General features: G+C 42.1%; 1 protein-coding gene across 3 annotated transcripts in view; it reads right to left on the reverse strand.

Moving 5' to 3' along the window:
* The window catches only part of hbs1l (HBS1-like translational GTPase), a 149056-nt gene that overhangs the window by 40792 nt on the left and 91459 nt on the right, over positions 1–16805 (reverse strand). For 2 of the 3 annotated variants that reach the window (XM_078212565.1, XM_078212567.1), the window contains one exon: positions 7014–7116. In XM_078212565.1, the coding sequence (XP_078068691.1) occupies positions 7014–7116 (103 nt within the window). The remainder of the gene's footprint in view (positions 1–7013; positions 7117–16805) is intronic. The other variant, XM_078212566.1, reaches the window with a different exon arrangement.

A 16805-nucleotide genomic window follows, 5' to 3' on the forward strand; every position in this document is an offset into this window, starting at 1 on the left:
CTCATAGCGCCAGAGACCTGGGTTCAATTCCCGGCTTGGGTCACTATCTGTGTGGAGTTTGCACGTTCTCCCCGTTTCTGCATGGGTCCCTCCGGGTGTTCTGGTTTCCTCCCACAATCCAAAGATGTGCAGCTTAGGTGGATTGACCGTGCTAGATCCTCCCTCAGTGTACTTGAACTGGTACACTGGTGCTGGAGTGTGGTGACTAGGGGATTTTCACAGTAACTTAATTGCAGTGTTAATGTAAGCCTACTTGTGACACTAATAAATAAATTAAACTAAACTAAGTGGAGAATGGAGAATATTTCATTACACTCCTGTGCCAGGTAGATTGTTGACAGATTTTGGGGGCGGGGGCGGGGGGCGTCAGGAGATGAGTTACAAGATTCCAAGCCTTTGACCTGCTCTGGTAGCCACAATATGTATATGGCTATCTAGTTCAGTTTCAGGTCATTGGTATCCCCCCAGGATGTTGATAATGGGTGATTCAGAGATGGTAATGCCATTGAATTTCAAGAGACAATAGTGAGATCAATTCGTATTAGAGGGGGTCATCAATTGGCACTTGTGCGGTATGATGCGATTAGGCAAGAATTAGGGGGCATAAGTTGGGAACAGAAACTGTCAGGGAAAGGAACTAATGAAAAGTGGAACTTTTTCAAGGAACAAATACTGGATGTCCTTGATAGGTATGTCCCTGTCAGGCAGGGAGGAAATGGCCGAGTGAGGGAACCATGGTTTACGAAAGAGGTGGAATGTCTTGTGAAAAGGAAGAGGGAAGCTTATGTGGGGATGAGGAAACAAAGTTCAGATGGCTCGATTGAGGGTTACAAGTTAGCAAGGAATGAGCTGAAAAAGGGGCTTAGGAGAGCTAGGAGGGGACACGAGAAGTCCTTGGCGGGTCGGATCAAGGAAAACCCCAAGGCTTTTTACTCTTATGTGAGGAATAAAAGAATGACCAGGGTGAGGTTAGGGCCGGTCAAGGACAGTAGTGGAAACTTGTGTATGGAGTCAGTAGAGATAGGCGGGGTGATGAATGAATACTTTTCTTCAGTGTTCACAAAGGAGAGGGGCCATGTTTTTGAGGAAGAGAAGGTGTTACAAGCTAATAGGCTGGAGGAAATAGATGTTCGGAAGGAGGATGTCCTGGCAGTTTTGAATAAACTGAAGGTCGATAAGTCCCCTGGGCCTGATTAAATGTATCCTAGGATTCTTTGGGAGGCAAGGGATGAGATTGCAGAGCCTTTGGCTTTGATCTTTGGGTCCTCGCTGTCCACGGGGATGGTGCCAGAGGACTGGAGAATGGCAAATGTTGTTCCTCTGTTTAAGAAAGGGAATAGAAATGACCCTGGTAATTATAGACCGGTTAGTCTTACTTCGGTGGTTGGTAAATTGATGGAAAAGGTCCTTAGAGATGGGATTTACGACCATTTGGAAAGATGCGGATTAATCCGGGATAGTCAGCACGGATTCGTGAAGGGCAAGTCGTGCCTCACAAATTTGATAGAATTTTTTGAGGAGGTAACTAAGTGTGTTGATGAAGGTAGGGCAGTTGATGTCATATACATGGATTTTAGTAAGGCGTTTGATAAGGTCCCCCATGGTCGGCTTATGATGAAAGTGAGGAGGTGTGGGATAGAGGGAAAGTTGGCCGATTGGATAGGTAACTGGCTGTCTGATCGAAGACAGAGGGTGGTGGTGGATGGAAAGTTTTCGGATTGGAGGCAGGTTGCTAGCGGAGTGCCGCAGGGATCAGTGCTTGGTCCTCTGCTCTTTCTGATTTTTATTAATGACTTAGAGGAGGGGGCTGAAGGGTGGATCAGTAAATTTGCTGATGACACCAAGATTGGTGGAGTAGTGGATGAGGTGGAGGGCTGTTGTCGGCTGCAAAGAGACATAGATAGGATGCAAAGCTGGGCTGAAAAATGGCAAATGGAGTTTAACCCTGATAAATGTGAGGTGATTCATTTTGGTAGGACTAATTTAAGGGTTAAAGGTACGGTTCTGAAGACTGTGGAGGAACAGAGAGATCTTGGGGTTCATATCCACAGATCTCTGAAGGTTGCCACTCAAGTGGATAGAGCTGTGAAGAAGGCCTATAGTGTGTTAGCTTTTATTAACAGGGGGTTGGAGTTTAAGAGCCGTGGGGTTATGCTGCAACTGTACAGGACCTTGGTGAGACCACATTTGGAATATTGTGTGCAGTTCTGGTCACCTCACTATAAGAAGGATGTGGAAGCGCTGGAAAGAGTGCAGAGGAGATTTACCAGGATGCTGCCTGGTTTGGAGGGTAGGTCTTATGAGGAAAGGTTGAGGGAGCTAGGGCTGTTCTCTCTGGAGCGGAGGAGGCTGAGGGGAGACTTAATAGAGGTTTATAAAATGATGAAGGGGATAGATAGAGTGAACGTTCAAAGACTATTTCCTCGGGTGGATGGAGCTATTACAAGGGGGCATAACTGTAGGGTTCGTGGTGGGAGATACAGGAAGGATATCAGAGGTAGGTTCTTTACACAGAGAGTGGTTGGGGTGTGGAATGGACTGCCTGCAGTGATAGTGGAGTCAGACACTTTACGAACATTTAAGCGGTTATTGGATAGGCACATGGGGCACACCAGGATGATAGGGAGTGGGATAGCTTGATCTTGGTTTCAGATAAAGCTCGGCACAACATCGTGGGCCGAAGGGCCTGTTCTGTGCTGTACTGTTCTAGTTCTATGTTCTTGTGGAGTGTAAATGTTACTTGCCACTCGTCAGCCCAAACCTGGATATTGACCACGTCTTGCTGCATTTGGACATGGATTGTTTCAGTATTTGAGGAGTCACAAATGGTGCTGAACATTGTGCAGTCGTCAGCCAAACATCACTTCTGACCTTGTGATGGAAGGAAGATCACTGATGAAGTAACTGAAGATAGTTGGGCCGAGGACATTAGGGGAATTCACACAGTGATGTCCCGGAGCAAAGATGATTGAGCTCCAACTACCACAATCATCTTCCTTTGTGATGTGGAGATGCCGGCGTTGGACTGGGGTGAGCACAGTAAGAAGTCTCACAACAGCAGCGCTCCAAAAGCTTGTGATACCAAATAAACCTGTTGGACTTTAACCTGGTGTTGTGAGACTTCTTACTGTATCTTCCTTTGTACCAAATATACGCCATCCATCAAATGCTGCCTTGATGTCAAGGCAGTCACTCCCACCTCAGCTCTGACGTTCAGCTCTTTTGTCCATGTTTGAACCAAGGCATATGAGGTCAACGGCTGAGGGACCATGATGGAACCCAAAGTGAGCGTCAGTGAGCAGGTTATTGCTAAGTACCACTTGATGGCGCTGTTGATGACCCCTTCCATCACTTTACTGATGATTGAAAGTAGACTTGGGATGGTAATTTGCCAGGTTGGAATTTTCCTGCTCCCTGTGTATAGGACATACATATCAGGGCAATTTTCCACATTGCTGAGTAGATGCCAGTGTTGTAGCTATACTAGAACAGCTTGGCTAGGGGCGCGGCAAGTCCTGGAGCATAAGTCTTCAGTACTATTGCCAGAATATTGTCAGAGTCCATAACCTTTGCAGCATGCAGTGTCTTCAGCCATTTCTCGATTTCACTTGGACTGAATCAAATTAGCTGAAGACTGACATCTGTGATGCTGGGAACATCCGGAGGAGGAGGAGGCCGGGATGGATCCTTCCCTCAGCGTTTCTTGCTGAAGATCGTTGCAAGTGCTTCAGCTTTATCTTTTACACTGATGTGCTGGGCACCTCTATCATTGAGGATGGGGATATTTGTGGAGATTTCCCTACAATGAGTTGCTTACCACCACCATTCACGACTCAATGTGGCAGGACTGGTAGAGTGATGGATCTGATCCATTGGTTATGGAATTGCTTAACTCTATTGCTTATTACTTATGCAACTTGGCACACAAATAGTCCAGTGCTGTAGCTTCACCAGTTGACAACTCATTTTTAGGTGGGCCTGGCATTGCTCCTCGCATGCCCTCCTGCATTGTTCATTGAACCAAGTTTGACACCCTGGCTTAGTAGTTATGGTAGAGTGGGGGATATGCCAGGCTACGACGTTACAGATTGTGGTCCAGTACAATTTTGCTGCTGCTCATGGCCCACAGTGCCTCATGGATGCCCACTCTTTAGTTGCTAGATCTGTTTGAAGTCTATCCCATTTAGCACAGTGATAGCGCCACACAACACAATGGAAGGTATCCTCAAATGTGAAGATGGGACTTTGTCTCCACAAGGACTTTGCGATGGTCACTCCTACCGATACTATAATGGACTGATGTATCTGTGGTAGACAGGTTGCTGAGGTAGAAGTCAATCAAATATGTTTTTCTCTCTTGTTGATTCCCTCATCACCTGCTACAGACCCAGTCTAGCAGCTAAGTCCTTTAGGACCCAGCCAGCTCAGTTTGTGATGGTGCTACGAACCACTTTTGGTGATGAATATTGAAGTGTTGTATAGAATATACTTTGTACCCTTGCCACCCTCAGTGCTTCCTCCAAGTGACCTTCAACATGGAGGAGAACTGATTTATCAGCTGAGATTAAGAGGTAATCAAAAGAAGGTTTCCTTGCCCATTTTTGACCTGGTGCAATGAGACTTCATGGGATCCAGAATTGACATCGAGGACTCCCAGGGTAACTCCCTCCCCACTGTGTACTACTGTGCTGTGACCTCTGGTGGCTCGGTCCTGTGGGTGGGACAGGACATATGCAGGGATGGTGATGATGGTGTCTGGGACATTATCTGCAAAGTATGATTCAGTGACTATGTCAGGCTGCTGTTTGTTTAGTTTGAAAGACAGCTGTCCCAATTTTGGCACTAGCCCCCAGATGTTAGCAAGGAGGACTTTGCAGGGTTGGTAGGGCATGGTTTGCCTTTGTCATTTCTGGCACCTGGGTCAATGCCGGGTGGTCGGCCCGGTTTCGTTCTTTTTTGTTTTCTTTGTTATAGTTTAATACAACCGAGTGGCTTGCTAGGCCATTAAACAGTTCTTTGGGTCTGGAATCACATATAAGCCAGACCTGGTAAGGACGGCAGGTTTCCTTTCCTATTGAACATTAATGAACTAGTTGGGTTTTCTTTAAACAACAGTCAGCAATGGTTTCATGGTCATCATTAGATTTCTAACTCCAGATGTTTTATTGACTTTAAATTCCACCATCTGACACTTCAATCCATAAACAATTTGAATGATAACCAGGTAATCTATTTTAATGTATTTGTTGATGGATAAATGATGGCTAGGACATCAGTGGGATGTCCCTTGCTCTTCAAAGTAATGCCATAGCATCTTTCATGTCCACCAGAGGGGCTTGGTTTATCATCTCAGCCAAAAGAGGGCACTTCCATAAGCACTAGAATGTTAGCCTAAAGAAAAAAAGACTTGGTTATATAGCACCTTCTACCAAACATCTGAAAGCACTTTACAGCCCCTTAAGTACTTTTGAATTGTATTCACAAATACAATTTGAATTGTAATGTAGGAAATGTGGCAATCGTTTGTGTACAGCAAACTCTCATGTTATGTGATGTTGACTGAGGGATAAATTTGGCCAAGGCACTGGAGAAAAATTCCATGCTCTACTTTGAAATAATGCCATGGAATCTTTTATGTCCAGTTGAGAAGGCAGAGAGAGTTCTAACATCCCCTCTGAAAGATAACACCACTGACAGTGCAGCTCTCAGTATTGCACTGAGTGCTAGCATTGGTTTTTTCAGCTTAAATCTAAAGTGGGACTTCAACCCAAAACGTTCTGACTCAGATGAGAATGTTACCAACTGAGCCACAGCTGATGTCGATTCTGTTTTATTTATGATCATTGCTAATGAGGCCAGCATTGATTACTCATCCAGAATTGCCCTTGAGAAGGTGGTGATGATTGCAACTTAGTAGGTTGCTAGGACATTTCAGAGGGAAGTGAAGAATTAACCGTTTTGCCATGAGACTGCAGTCATATATAGGTCAGATCAGGTATGGACAGCTGGTTGTCTTCTCTAAAGAGCATTAAAGTGCTCAGGGGTTATGAAAAGTAAAATATAACTGTAAATGTATTTTTCTTTTTTAAATAATCCCCAAACCACTGGTGCATCACAAGTGAAAGAATTACTTCTTTTGTTCTGAAAATATGAACTTTCCTGTATTTCATGCAATTTAAAAATCTTTAAGTAAAGAGGTTTAACATTCAAAGGAGTAGTTTGGATTTTATCCTCTTCCTCCAGAAACACGTCAGAACAATCTTTGCACCAACATAAATACCCATGTTGTACCAAGCTGCACATTTTAATACAAAAATTAGGTCATTATAGAACCAAATCCACGTCAAGTAGGAAGGTAGTAATGGTAACAGTTTCTCAATATTACTCAATTCTGAATCTTTACATTATGCTTCAATTGCATTTAACTGATTAGTAAAAATGGTACTTTTTCGGCCATGCAGCCAACACATATAGTATCAGTTACCATACCCAAAAAATCCCTGAAATAGGTTTTGCGGACATGAGAGAGCACTGAGAGGCGTATCATCTTTAACTTAGAATAAACTTTATTAACAATGTAAAACTTAGTTCAACTAATGCACTGAGTTTTACCCATTTCCCCTCATCGCCCTTTAAATGAGTTCTCCCCATTATAAGTTTTGTGACATTTTACTATCCACACAGACTACCTCTTCTCTATTTTTTAAGAAAAGGTCAGACAACACTGAACATTTTCCCTTGTTCGTCCGTTTGCACACGTATACCCCTTCCCACACCATTTTAGCAAAAACAAAAGTGAAATGTGAACTATTTCAGCAAGACAGTTCAGAGTTAAAAACTGTCTCTTACTCTAATCAAGATAAGTAACACTTATCTCTGAAAACTATCTCTACTGTGTTGTACTTCCCACGATACTTTTGGCAAAAACATTTAATATTAAAAACATTTGACTACTCAGGCAAGAAGTACAATGAAAACATTTATCCAATACAACAGAAAGGAAAGAGGATTACCTTGGGATATTAAAGCCTGTTATCTGTTTTCCAGATACTGTCATTTTTGCTACCTTTGGCACAATTTCAGCATCAACTCTAGCAGATTGTTCCCTGGCTTTACCTAAGGTACAATTGGAGTTAGATCAGATATGCAGCATAATACACAGCAGTAAAATATAAACGATCACAGATACAGTTATAATTACTACTTTTGTTCCAGTTCATAGCAGATTAGGTGAATTGGTACAAAATAAGGCAAAGTAACACTGGAATCAGGTCTGACTTCTAAATGCGCCAAAGCTAAGCAATGTGATGTTCTTGTGGAAAGGCTGTCATACACCACTTGGCCTTGGTGTATTATTTATGATATAACTCCACCGTGGTATGAAACTGGGTTTAACAATTTTCAGGTGATCCAGTCATGGGCATTTAATAATTCTACCACAGAATCATTTCAATATGTGGATGCTCCTGCCTGCACTCTCCAAGTAATATTTTTCTTTATCCAAGTGATCATTCTTCATCTGTTGGCATCAATAAAGAGCACCAGCAGGCATTCAGTTATAGTAGCTTGATAGTTAAACCAACCCTGTTCTTGCTCAGTAGCCAAACAAACATTTTTCAGTAGTAACTGCTAAATAGCCATCAGGAGTAAGAACTCTCCTTAGACCTAGAGCCCTGTAGTGAACTTTAATTCCTAGACTTGAATCAGATAACTCACCACAGACTACCGATTAAATCAGATACTATATCCTGATCTACTCCAATGCTCTCCCATGGGGCCTCCCACCTACCACTCTTCACAGATTTAACTCATCCAAAACCCTATTTTGTGTCCTAATTCAGACCAAATCCTGCTCCGCTATTACCGTTGTGCTCACTGACCTATGTTGGCTCCCAGTTTGGTAAGGCCTCAAATTTTAAAAGTCTCATCTTGTATTCAAATTCCTCCATGGCCTCAACCATCCCTGTAGTTGTACCAACTCCATAGCCTCCTCCAGCCTTACAAACCTCCGAGACCTTGCTGATCCCGCAATTGTTGCCTTTTGCACATCTCTGATTTTCTTCCCTCTACCACTGGCAGCTGTTATCTTCAGCTACCCAGGTCCTCCCCTTTGGAATTCTCTTCTTGCACCTCTCTCCCCTCTTTTTAAGTCGTTCCTTGAAATCTAGCTTTTAACCAAGCTGTTGGCACCCCATCCCACTATCTGTGTGGTTTGATGTCAAACCTTGGCTGATAACGTCCCTGTGCTTACACTAAAGGCATATAAATACATATTATACACACACGCGCACACACAAGCTGCTGTAGCCTGAATGACTCAGTGCCACATTAAGCAGTCCATTTGCCCTTTCACTAGCTTTTCTTCACTGCCCCACATTTAAAGTAAAAAAAATTGTTTCGGCAAGCAAGGGAATTTTGAGAAAACTATTTATTCAGGCATCCTGTTAAAAGAAAAGGTTGCACAAAGATGATTTACTAAGCATTTTGGAATAATGTTGGAACAAGGTGAAGTTTTCGGTCTTTCTCAAACCCTCCTTCCAAGCTTCACTTCATTACCATTGAAGTCTACAATTTTAGTATCAAGGAAATGTAAAATGTGGGCAATGGTTTTGATGTGGTGCATACTGCTTTCCAAAAGGTATTTGATAAAATGCCACATCACAGGTTTGTCAGCAAAGTTGTAACCCATGGAATACAAAGCAAAGGAGCAGCCTGGAAAGGAAATTGACTGAGTGACAGGAAATGGAGAATAGTGATGAACTGTTGTTTTTCAGGCTCATAGAATGTCTGTGCTCGCTCCCTGAAGGAGCAATTCACCAAATACCACTCTCCTGTCTTTTCAAGGTTTCCCTGCAAATTTTCAAAATCATGAGGGGTCCAAAACAGAGTAGACAGAAAGAGCTTCCATTGTCTCCTGTATGTTCACAACGTTGGTGTCACGTTTGACCCAAAATAAGCTTTGTGCCATCACAACAGATCACCAATTCCCACCTGCCTAACATATCCCGACTTCTCCCTGTCTCAGCACAACTGCTGCTGAAACCCCTATCAATGCCTTCATTACCTCTAGCCTTAACTATTCCAACACACTCCTGGCTGGTTTTTAAAAAATCCATTTACAGGATGTGGGCGTTGCTGGCTAGACCAGCATTTATTGCCCATCCCAAGTGCTGCAGTACCTGAGGTGTAGGTACACCCACAGTGTTATTAGGAAGGGAATTCCATGCTTTTGACTCAGCAATAGTGAAGGAACGGTGATATATTCCCATAACAGGATGGTGAGTTACTGCAGGGAAACCTCCAGATAGTGGTGTTCCCAGGTATTTGCTGCTCTTGACCTTCTCAATGTTAGTGGTTATGCATTTTGAAGATGCTGCCTAAGGAGCCTTGGTGAATTCCTGCAGTGCATCTTGCAGATGGTACACATTGCTGCTACTGTTCATCGGTGGAGGGACTGATTGTTTGTGGAAGGAGTAACAATCAAGCAGGCTGCTGTGTCCTGGATGGTGTCGAGCTTCTTGAGTGATGTTGGAGCTGCACTCATCCAGGCAAGTGGAGGGTATTCTATTACAATCCTGACTTGCGCCTTGTAGATAAAGGACAGGGTTTGGGGAGTCGGGATGTGCTCGCTGCAGGATTCCTAGCTTTTGACCTGCTTTTGGAGGCACAATATTTACATGGCGAGTCTGGTTCAGTTTCTGGTCAATGGTAACCCCCCAGGATGTTTAAAGTGGGGGACTCAGTGATGGTAATGCCATTGAAAGTCAAGGAGCAATGTTTGATTCTCTCTTGTTGGAGATGGTCATTGCCTGGCACTTGCGTGGCATGAATGTTACTTGCCACATGTCAGCCCAAGCCCGGATATTGTCCAGGTCTTGCTGAATTTAGACATTGACTGCTTCAGTATCTGAGGAATGGCGAATGGAACTGAACATTGTGCAATCATCAGTGAACATCCCCACTTCTGACCTTATGATGGAAGGAAAGTCATTGATGAAGCAGCTGAAGATGATGTTCTGGAGCTAAGACGATTGACCTTCAACTATTACAACCATCTTCCTTTGTGCCAGATATGACTCCAACCAGCGGAGAATTTTCCCCGATTCCCATTGACTCCAGTTTTGCTAGGGCTCCTTGACGCCATACTCGGTCAAATGCTGCCTTGATGCAAAGAGCAGACACTCTCAGCTCACCTCTGGAGTTCAGCTCCTTGGCTCATGTTTGAAACAAGGCTGCAATGAGGTCGGAGCTAAGTGACCCCAGCAAAACCCAAATTGAGTGTCAATGAGCAGGTTATTGCTAAGTACCACTCAATATTGCTGTTGATAATTTCTTCCATCACTTCACTGATGAGTGCGAGTAGCCTGATAGGACGGTAATTGGCCGGGTTGGATTTGTCCTGTTTCTTGTGTACAGAGTAAGAAGTTTAACAACACCAGGTTAAAGTCCAACAGGTTTTATTTGGTAGCAAAAGCCACACAAGCTTTCGGAGCTCTTAGCCCCTTCTTCAGGTGAGTGGGAATTCTGTTCACAAACAGAATTCCCACTCACCTGAAGAAGGGGCTAAGAGCTCCGAAAGCTTGTGTGGCTTTTGCTACCAAATAAACCTGTTGGACTTTAACCTGGTGTTGTTAAACTTCTTACTGTGTTTACCCCAGTCCAATGCCGGCATCTCCACATCTTGGTGTACAGGACATAGATGGGCAATTTTCCACATTGCTGGGTAGATGCCAGTGTTGTAGCTGTACTGGACCAGCTTGTATTGATTTTTGAATTCTCACTCTTGCTTTCAAATCCTTCCGTGGCCTCACCCCTTCTCATCTCTGTAATCCCCAACCCACAATTCTTTGCGATACCTATACTCTTCTAATTCTGGCCTCTTGTGCATTTCTGATTTTAATCGCTCCACCATTGGTGGTCGTGCCTTTAGTTGCCTTGACCCTAAAGTCTGGAATACTTTTCCTACACCTCTGTAACTCACTGCCTTGCTTTTCTCCTCTAAGAAATTACTTAAATCTACCTCTTTGAGCTTTTGGTCATCTGCCTGTCATACACTACTCTATAATGCTTCTGTGAAGTACACTTGGATGTTTTATTATGTCCAAACGGCTATATAAATAGTAATTGTTGTTGTTGTAACCACTACCTATACTACTTTGTAAGGCTGGTTAGAAGTGAAATTCAAATAAGATGTGATGGATGATGGAAGATTTCTCCTCCAACAGAAAAAAAAGAACATCTCACTTTCACATAACACTTCCCCATCTAGTGATCCAGCTGGGAGCAGAAATGCAAGTTGCTATTTAGGTCCAAACCTACAACCCTCTGGTCAGCATTCTTCTTGTATTTAATTTAGGAACAGTTGCACTATCTGAACATATTACATTTTTGATCCCTTTTATCTACAAATGGTCTCGGAGTGTTTTGAGAACTTCCAAGTAACATTCATACATTAATTTAAAATATCAATAGTTCACTCAGAAGAATTTTTCCAACAGGCTAAATATTTAGAATATTAATAGTCTACATTCCTAATTCTCAAAGATTTTTCTTGACTGAGGAGAAGCAAAGCTCCTCTATTACAGGCTACAAAGATCTTATATGAAATAAATTTGACAATCTCAATTCAATTCTAAGTAGGAATAGGTCCACAGTACAAAAAAACAACCTGACAATCGAATTTCAGGGAGGCAACCAACTGTGACAGGTAAAATGCTATTTTGCAGTAAGCAATGCCTTTCAGATGTAGGAACTCAGGTGTATTACTATTCTGTACCTGCAAGGACAGATGTGTGTCGAGTTGACCTTGATACTAGTTACCTAAAATTGGGAAGTGTTTCATCTCCCATCAATAACAACCCTCATCTTGAGGACCAAAAATCAACTCATTGTTCAGTACATTTAGGTGGAAAGGTTCTCATTTATAATAGCTGTCATCTGAGAATGACTATTGCTCTCCAGTCAACATATCTCGATGATATGAAAACAACAGACTCTAATTAACCCATTTTCTGTGTTTTTAGTTTATTTGTTCTTGGGCTGTGTGGTTCATTGGCAAGGCCTCATTTATTGCCTGCCCTGAGAAGGTGCTGACAAACTTAATATCAATGCTTTATTCCAGACTTATAAGGAGACATGTAGCTATAATGAAAAGAGGGATAAAGATTAGTCGCATTTCTCACGATGAACAAAACCTTAAAAGTGATACGTGTGAAGAAAGTTGAATTGCATTACCGTTAGCAGTAGCAATCGCAATTATAAATAGCCAGTATATTTGCCACACGTAAGCTCCAGCCTTAAAGATTGCAAAACCAAAAAATGCACAATTTTAAATGAAAGAAATGGCAAATACTTTGGGACTTTTTCCACTGAGCAAACCAAAACATCGACAAACCTAGTGGGGCAAGTGTCAAGTCTCCACTGGCTCTGTGATGGAATTTCTACTTCTAACACAAAGTATCGTGGATTTTCATTTCTTCCAACCCTTTCGAACTCAGTGTTCATTTCAGAATATTGATAGAATCTAAATATATTCTAATAGGTGAGCTTATGTATTGTTATGTGTGTTTGTAAAATATATCACCTTTAAAATGCAGAGTTTAACACTATTTTTAATTAAAACAGAATTATTAGCCAGGTCTCTTACATGCACCTTGTCAGGAAGGATCTGCTGTCTGAACTAAACCTAAATGATGATGGTTCACAATAACCTATCATACACCTTGCGAACCACAACAGCAACCACTGCACAGGTTCGGATTGTGGTCAAAGTTGTTAAAGATATGCTTCAGGTGGGGGAAATTAAATACCACAGAGTTCCTTGCAACACTTGAAGCTTACTGTCTATGCAAAATCCAAGAGTAGGTCTATATTCAGAGCAAAGGTAATACATGTGTACCGTTAGAATCTTGAACTCAGCAGTCAGGTTTAACCAGAGCATTTATGAAGGGTTGCTGGTGGAATCTTTGTTTGTCTGTCCATTTCTCATACTTCACACAAATGAAGCTCAGCGCTGTAAACCACAAAGTATCATGCTGAAGATGCTTCGTGCACAAGTGGCTATTTATTTTCATTGCGTTATCAGTCTATCATCTATTTAAAAGATACATAACATTTAAGTTCTTTAACACAAAGTTCAAGTTGTCTTCAAACATTTGTAAAAATATCTACTGCATTTTGGAGAAATGTGCTAACCACTGTCAAATTTAACATAAGAACATAAGAACTAGGAGCAGGAGTAGGCCATCTGGCCCCTCAAGCCTGCTCCACCATTCAATAAGATCATTGTTGATCTTTGCGTGGACTCAACTCTACTTACCCACTTGCTCATCATAACCTTTAATTCCTTTATGTTCAAAAATTTATCTATCTTTACCTTAAAAACATTCAAAAAAGCCAACCCGTGTGCCTCAGTACATGCAATCCTGCTAGCTCTCACATGGAGGTGCTATTTCATTACAACTGCACGAAACCATAACATAGTCATGTTACATTCTATATATTCAACAATCTGGATACATAGTTTAACATTATTAAAACAAAACAAAATGTATCACAAAAATCTTCATTGATTTAATTGCTTCTCAATAATATTTGGAAGGCACTTGTTGTTAATCAAGATTACTTCTAAAAGCAATCTGCAACGACCTCAACAAAGCCCATGGCATAATTCTTTACTAGTACTTTTTCACTGGCATTCAATTGTCTGTCCCAGCTGCTGTTGTTGTGGCCTCTGCATTGGGGTTCTTGCTGTTTTCTCACCTCCGCTCCCAAACTCTCCCTCCCCACACCCCGCCCCCACCAGGTTCGAGAAGATCAAATTCAATCTAATGTGAAGTCGTCTGCTCATGAGCAATTCTGCAGGTGCTATTCCCGTAGTGGCATTGGGGGTTTGTCTTACAATCAGAAAACAGTCGGCAATCTCAACGGACACCAAACTCTCCAGTTGGCTATTTGATTATAGGACAACTCTTCATGCCACTACGGGAATAGCGCCCGCAGAATTGCTCATGGGCAGATGGCTCCACACTGGGGGAGGGAGGGGGGAGTGGGGGGGGGGGTGAAAAAGCAGCAAGAAACCCAATGCAGTGGCCATAACAACAGGAATCAAGAGAGACAATTAAATGCCGGTGAAAATGTACTGGCAAAGAACTATGCCAAGGATCCCGCATGGCTACCAGAAATAGTTGACTCCAGAACAGGGCCGGTATCTGACAAAATAAGCGTGGGTGAGGCATCCAGAAAAAAAACATCTGATGTGGGCCTTGAAATCACACTTAATCCAGGAGCTAACTATGCCCAGCATGCTGAGAACAAAGAAGCGTCCTACTGGACTGGCCTCCCTCAGCTCTCCGTCGCTCATATTTAGGACTTTGGAGTCTGAAATGGTCACTGTGGATGAAGCCGCGGCTACTCCTTTGCCTCCCAAGGAATGCAGTGAAACAGAACTTCAGTGCTCACGTCATAAGCCTGTTTGATGTGCCCTGCCCATGTCAGACACCTAGTTGGAGGAACTGGACCCAATGCTGAAATGCCACAAGAGACCTGTGAGACGTGCGGATCGTTGAGGTTCCTCGGACCTAGGGGGGAGGGGTGTAATGACCTCAACAAGGCCCATGAGGTTGGCCTCTTCGAGTTTGAACCCGCTGATTGAGGTAATGATTGCTTGCACCCGACTGTGTGCCCCTCTATCGCGGCTATTTTCGTGGCCGGGGGAGCATGCAGTGTCCGAGGGTACTGTTAATGCCTTCTGCTGGGCACCGCAGGGACTGGGGTGCATTATTGACCCCTTCAATTACATTTTAATTAGCTGTTTTAAGTTTCCTTTCCCCTTTGTCTTTTGTTTTGGGCAGTTCCCTTCCTTTTGGGAGGTGCCCATTTTCATTTGTCCCCTCATTAATTTGATTTAGTTTATTTGGTTAGCCAAAAAGATTGATAATGATTGCCTGCCCAATCAGGGAGTCTCACCTGTATGTATATATAGGGGAGTATCAGGGCTACTGACATCCTGAATTCTGACTTTGTATCTGAAGCACACTTGGGAGTGGATTTAAGTTTGTAAATAATGGGAATCTGGTGAAGGGACACCAGCCTCTGAGGCCTTATTTCACAATTCTGTATGACTTTCGATTAACATAATTAGGCATTTTTTAAGTACATTGCCAAAATGGAAGTAATGTTGAAGAGTAGAGCTGTGAAAATTTTTATCCTACCTATTTTACATTAAATGTAAATCGGACAAATTTATCATAGCTATACAACAAATCAGCAACTTTTTCAGCGTCTGATTTCAAAGTTATATTTTAGCTAGGTAAGTCTGAAATTAAACTTAAAATATTTGAAAATGAAAAGTGGAAATGAGCTGTAATGTAAATAATTCATCTCAATTTTATGCTGCTTTAACAGAGATCATCTCCACAGAAGGGCTGATTAAGTGCTGATAAGTTACTATCCACTAAGATGCCAAAAGGTCCAATGAAAGAAAAGAGTTTGTTTGCTTTGATATGTACAATTTACAAGAATTTGGTCATTAAAAACACATTGCTTTCCACAAAACACACAAGGTGCATTGTTCCATTCTTCAGATTAGGCGAGGTACAATAGTTTAACCTTGTCTTTAAAATGACCACCAACGCCCCTCCCACTCTTCTCAGGCCCAAATGAAATACTGGGAACATACGTTCACAAACAAGGTTATTTCTTGCAGACAAAAATATAACCAAGGGGATTTCCAACTAGCGACATCGTAGCCTATTATACCTTACAAAGCCAACTGAAAGTGAATAATGCAGTGCTAAACTGTGAAACATACCAATATTAAATCACATTTAGTTCACTGATAAGCAAATCATAGAACTGGTTTAAAATCAGTCGACAAGCTACAAATGGAAGTAGTTCTTTAAAGTTTTTTTCTCTTATTAATTGATGTCAGTGGGGCAAAAATGAGTTTTCCTTTGTCTATTTGCTCTTACTTTGTCACTTCATCCGAGAAGAGACGGAATGAATCATTGCCACAGGGATTACATGGTGAAAAAAAATAGTACAATTTGGTGGAGGCTGTTTTGGTGACAACAGGTGGCATAAAATAAAAACAAAAATTCCAGAGCGTATTTTGCAAAACCAACAGAGATGAAGAGAGACTGTTTTGGTGACAACAGGTGGCATAAAACAAAACATCATACAATCATCACCACTGTGCAAAATTCACAAATAAAGTTTTACATTTTGGTACAATAGAAGCAATTTTCATTACCATTTGGAAATTAAATAAAATGGCCTCAAAATTTCATATTTGCAATTAGTGAAACAAAAATGAAAAGTCACACATTTAAATGGAGTCATATAAATTGGGTTTGGACAATACTTTTACTCAGTAGCCTTGACAACAACAAATATGAGACTCTTATGAGGTGATACCACATCCATTATTTATACACGATCAAGTCATATTAGGATTTTCTAATGTGCTGGGCGGTTGCCAGATTCTTCTCCAAACCCTGCCCCCTTTTTTGTACAGAGCCTGGTGGTACTAATCTCCCCCCCCCCACCCCCACTCTGTTCCCAGGCCAGTTTTCACACTGCTTTTGTTCCTCCTCAGTTTCATCACAGTGATAAGAGGGATGCTACTTTTGAAGAGAAATGAGAGTAAGTGTAGATTTGCAGAGCAGCAAATTAAACATCTGGGGTCAGAGTTGATTATTAACACTTTAGGAATCTGCCCCTTTAGCAGGTGAAAATTCCAGCACAGCTAACTTGCCAGTCCGTAACTGGGTGGAACTTTCTACGGAGCTATTAAGCTTGAAAAC

Source organism: Mustelus asterias, chromosome 5 (genome assembly GCF_964213995.1).
Source record: "Mustelus asterias chromosome 5, sMusAst1.hap1.1, whole genome shotgun sequence".
NCBI lineage: Eukaryota > Metazoa > Chordata > Chondrichthyes > Carcharhiniformes > Triakidae > Mustelus > Mustelus asterias.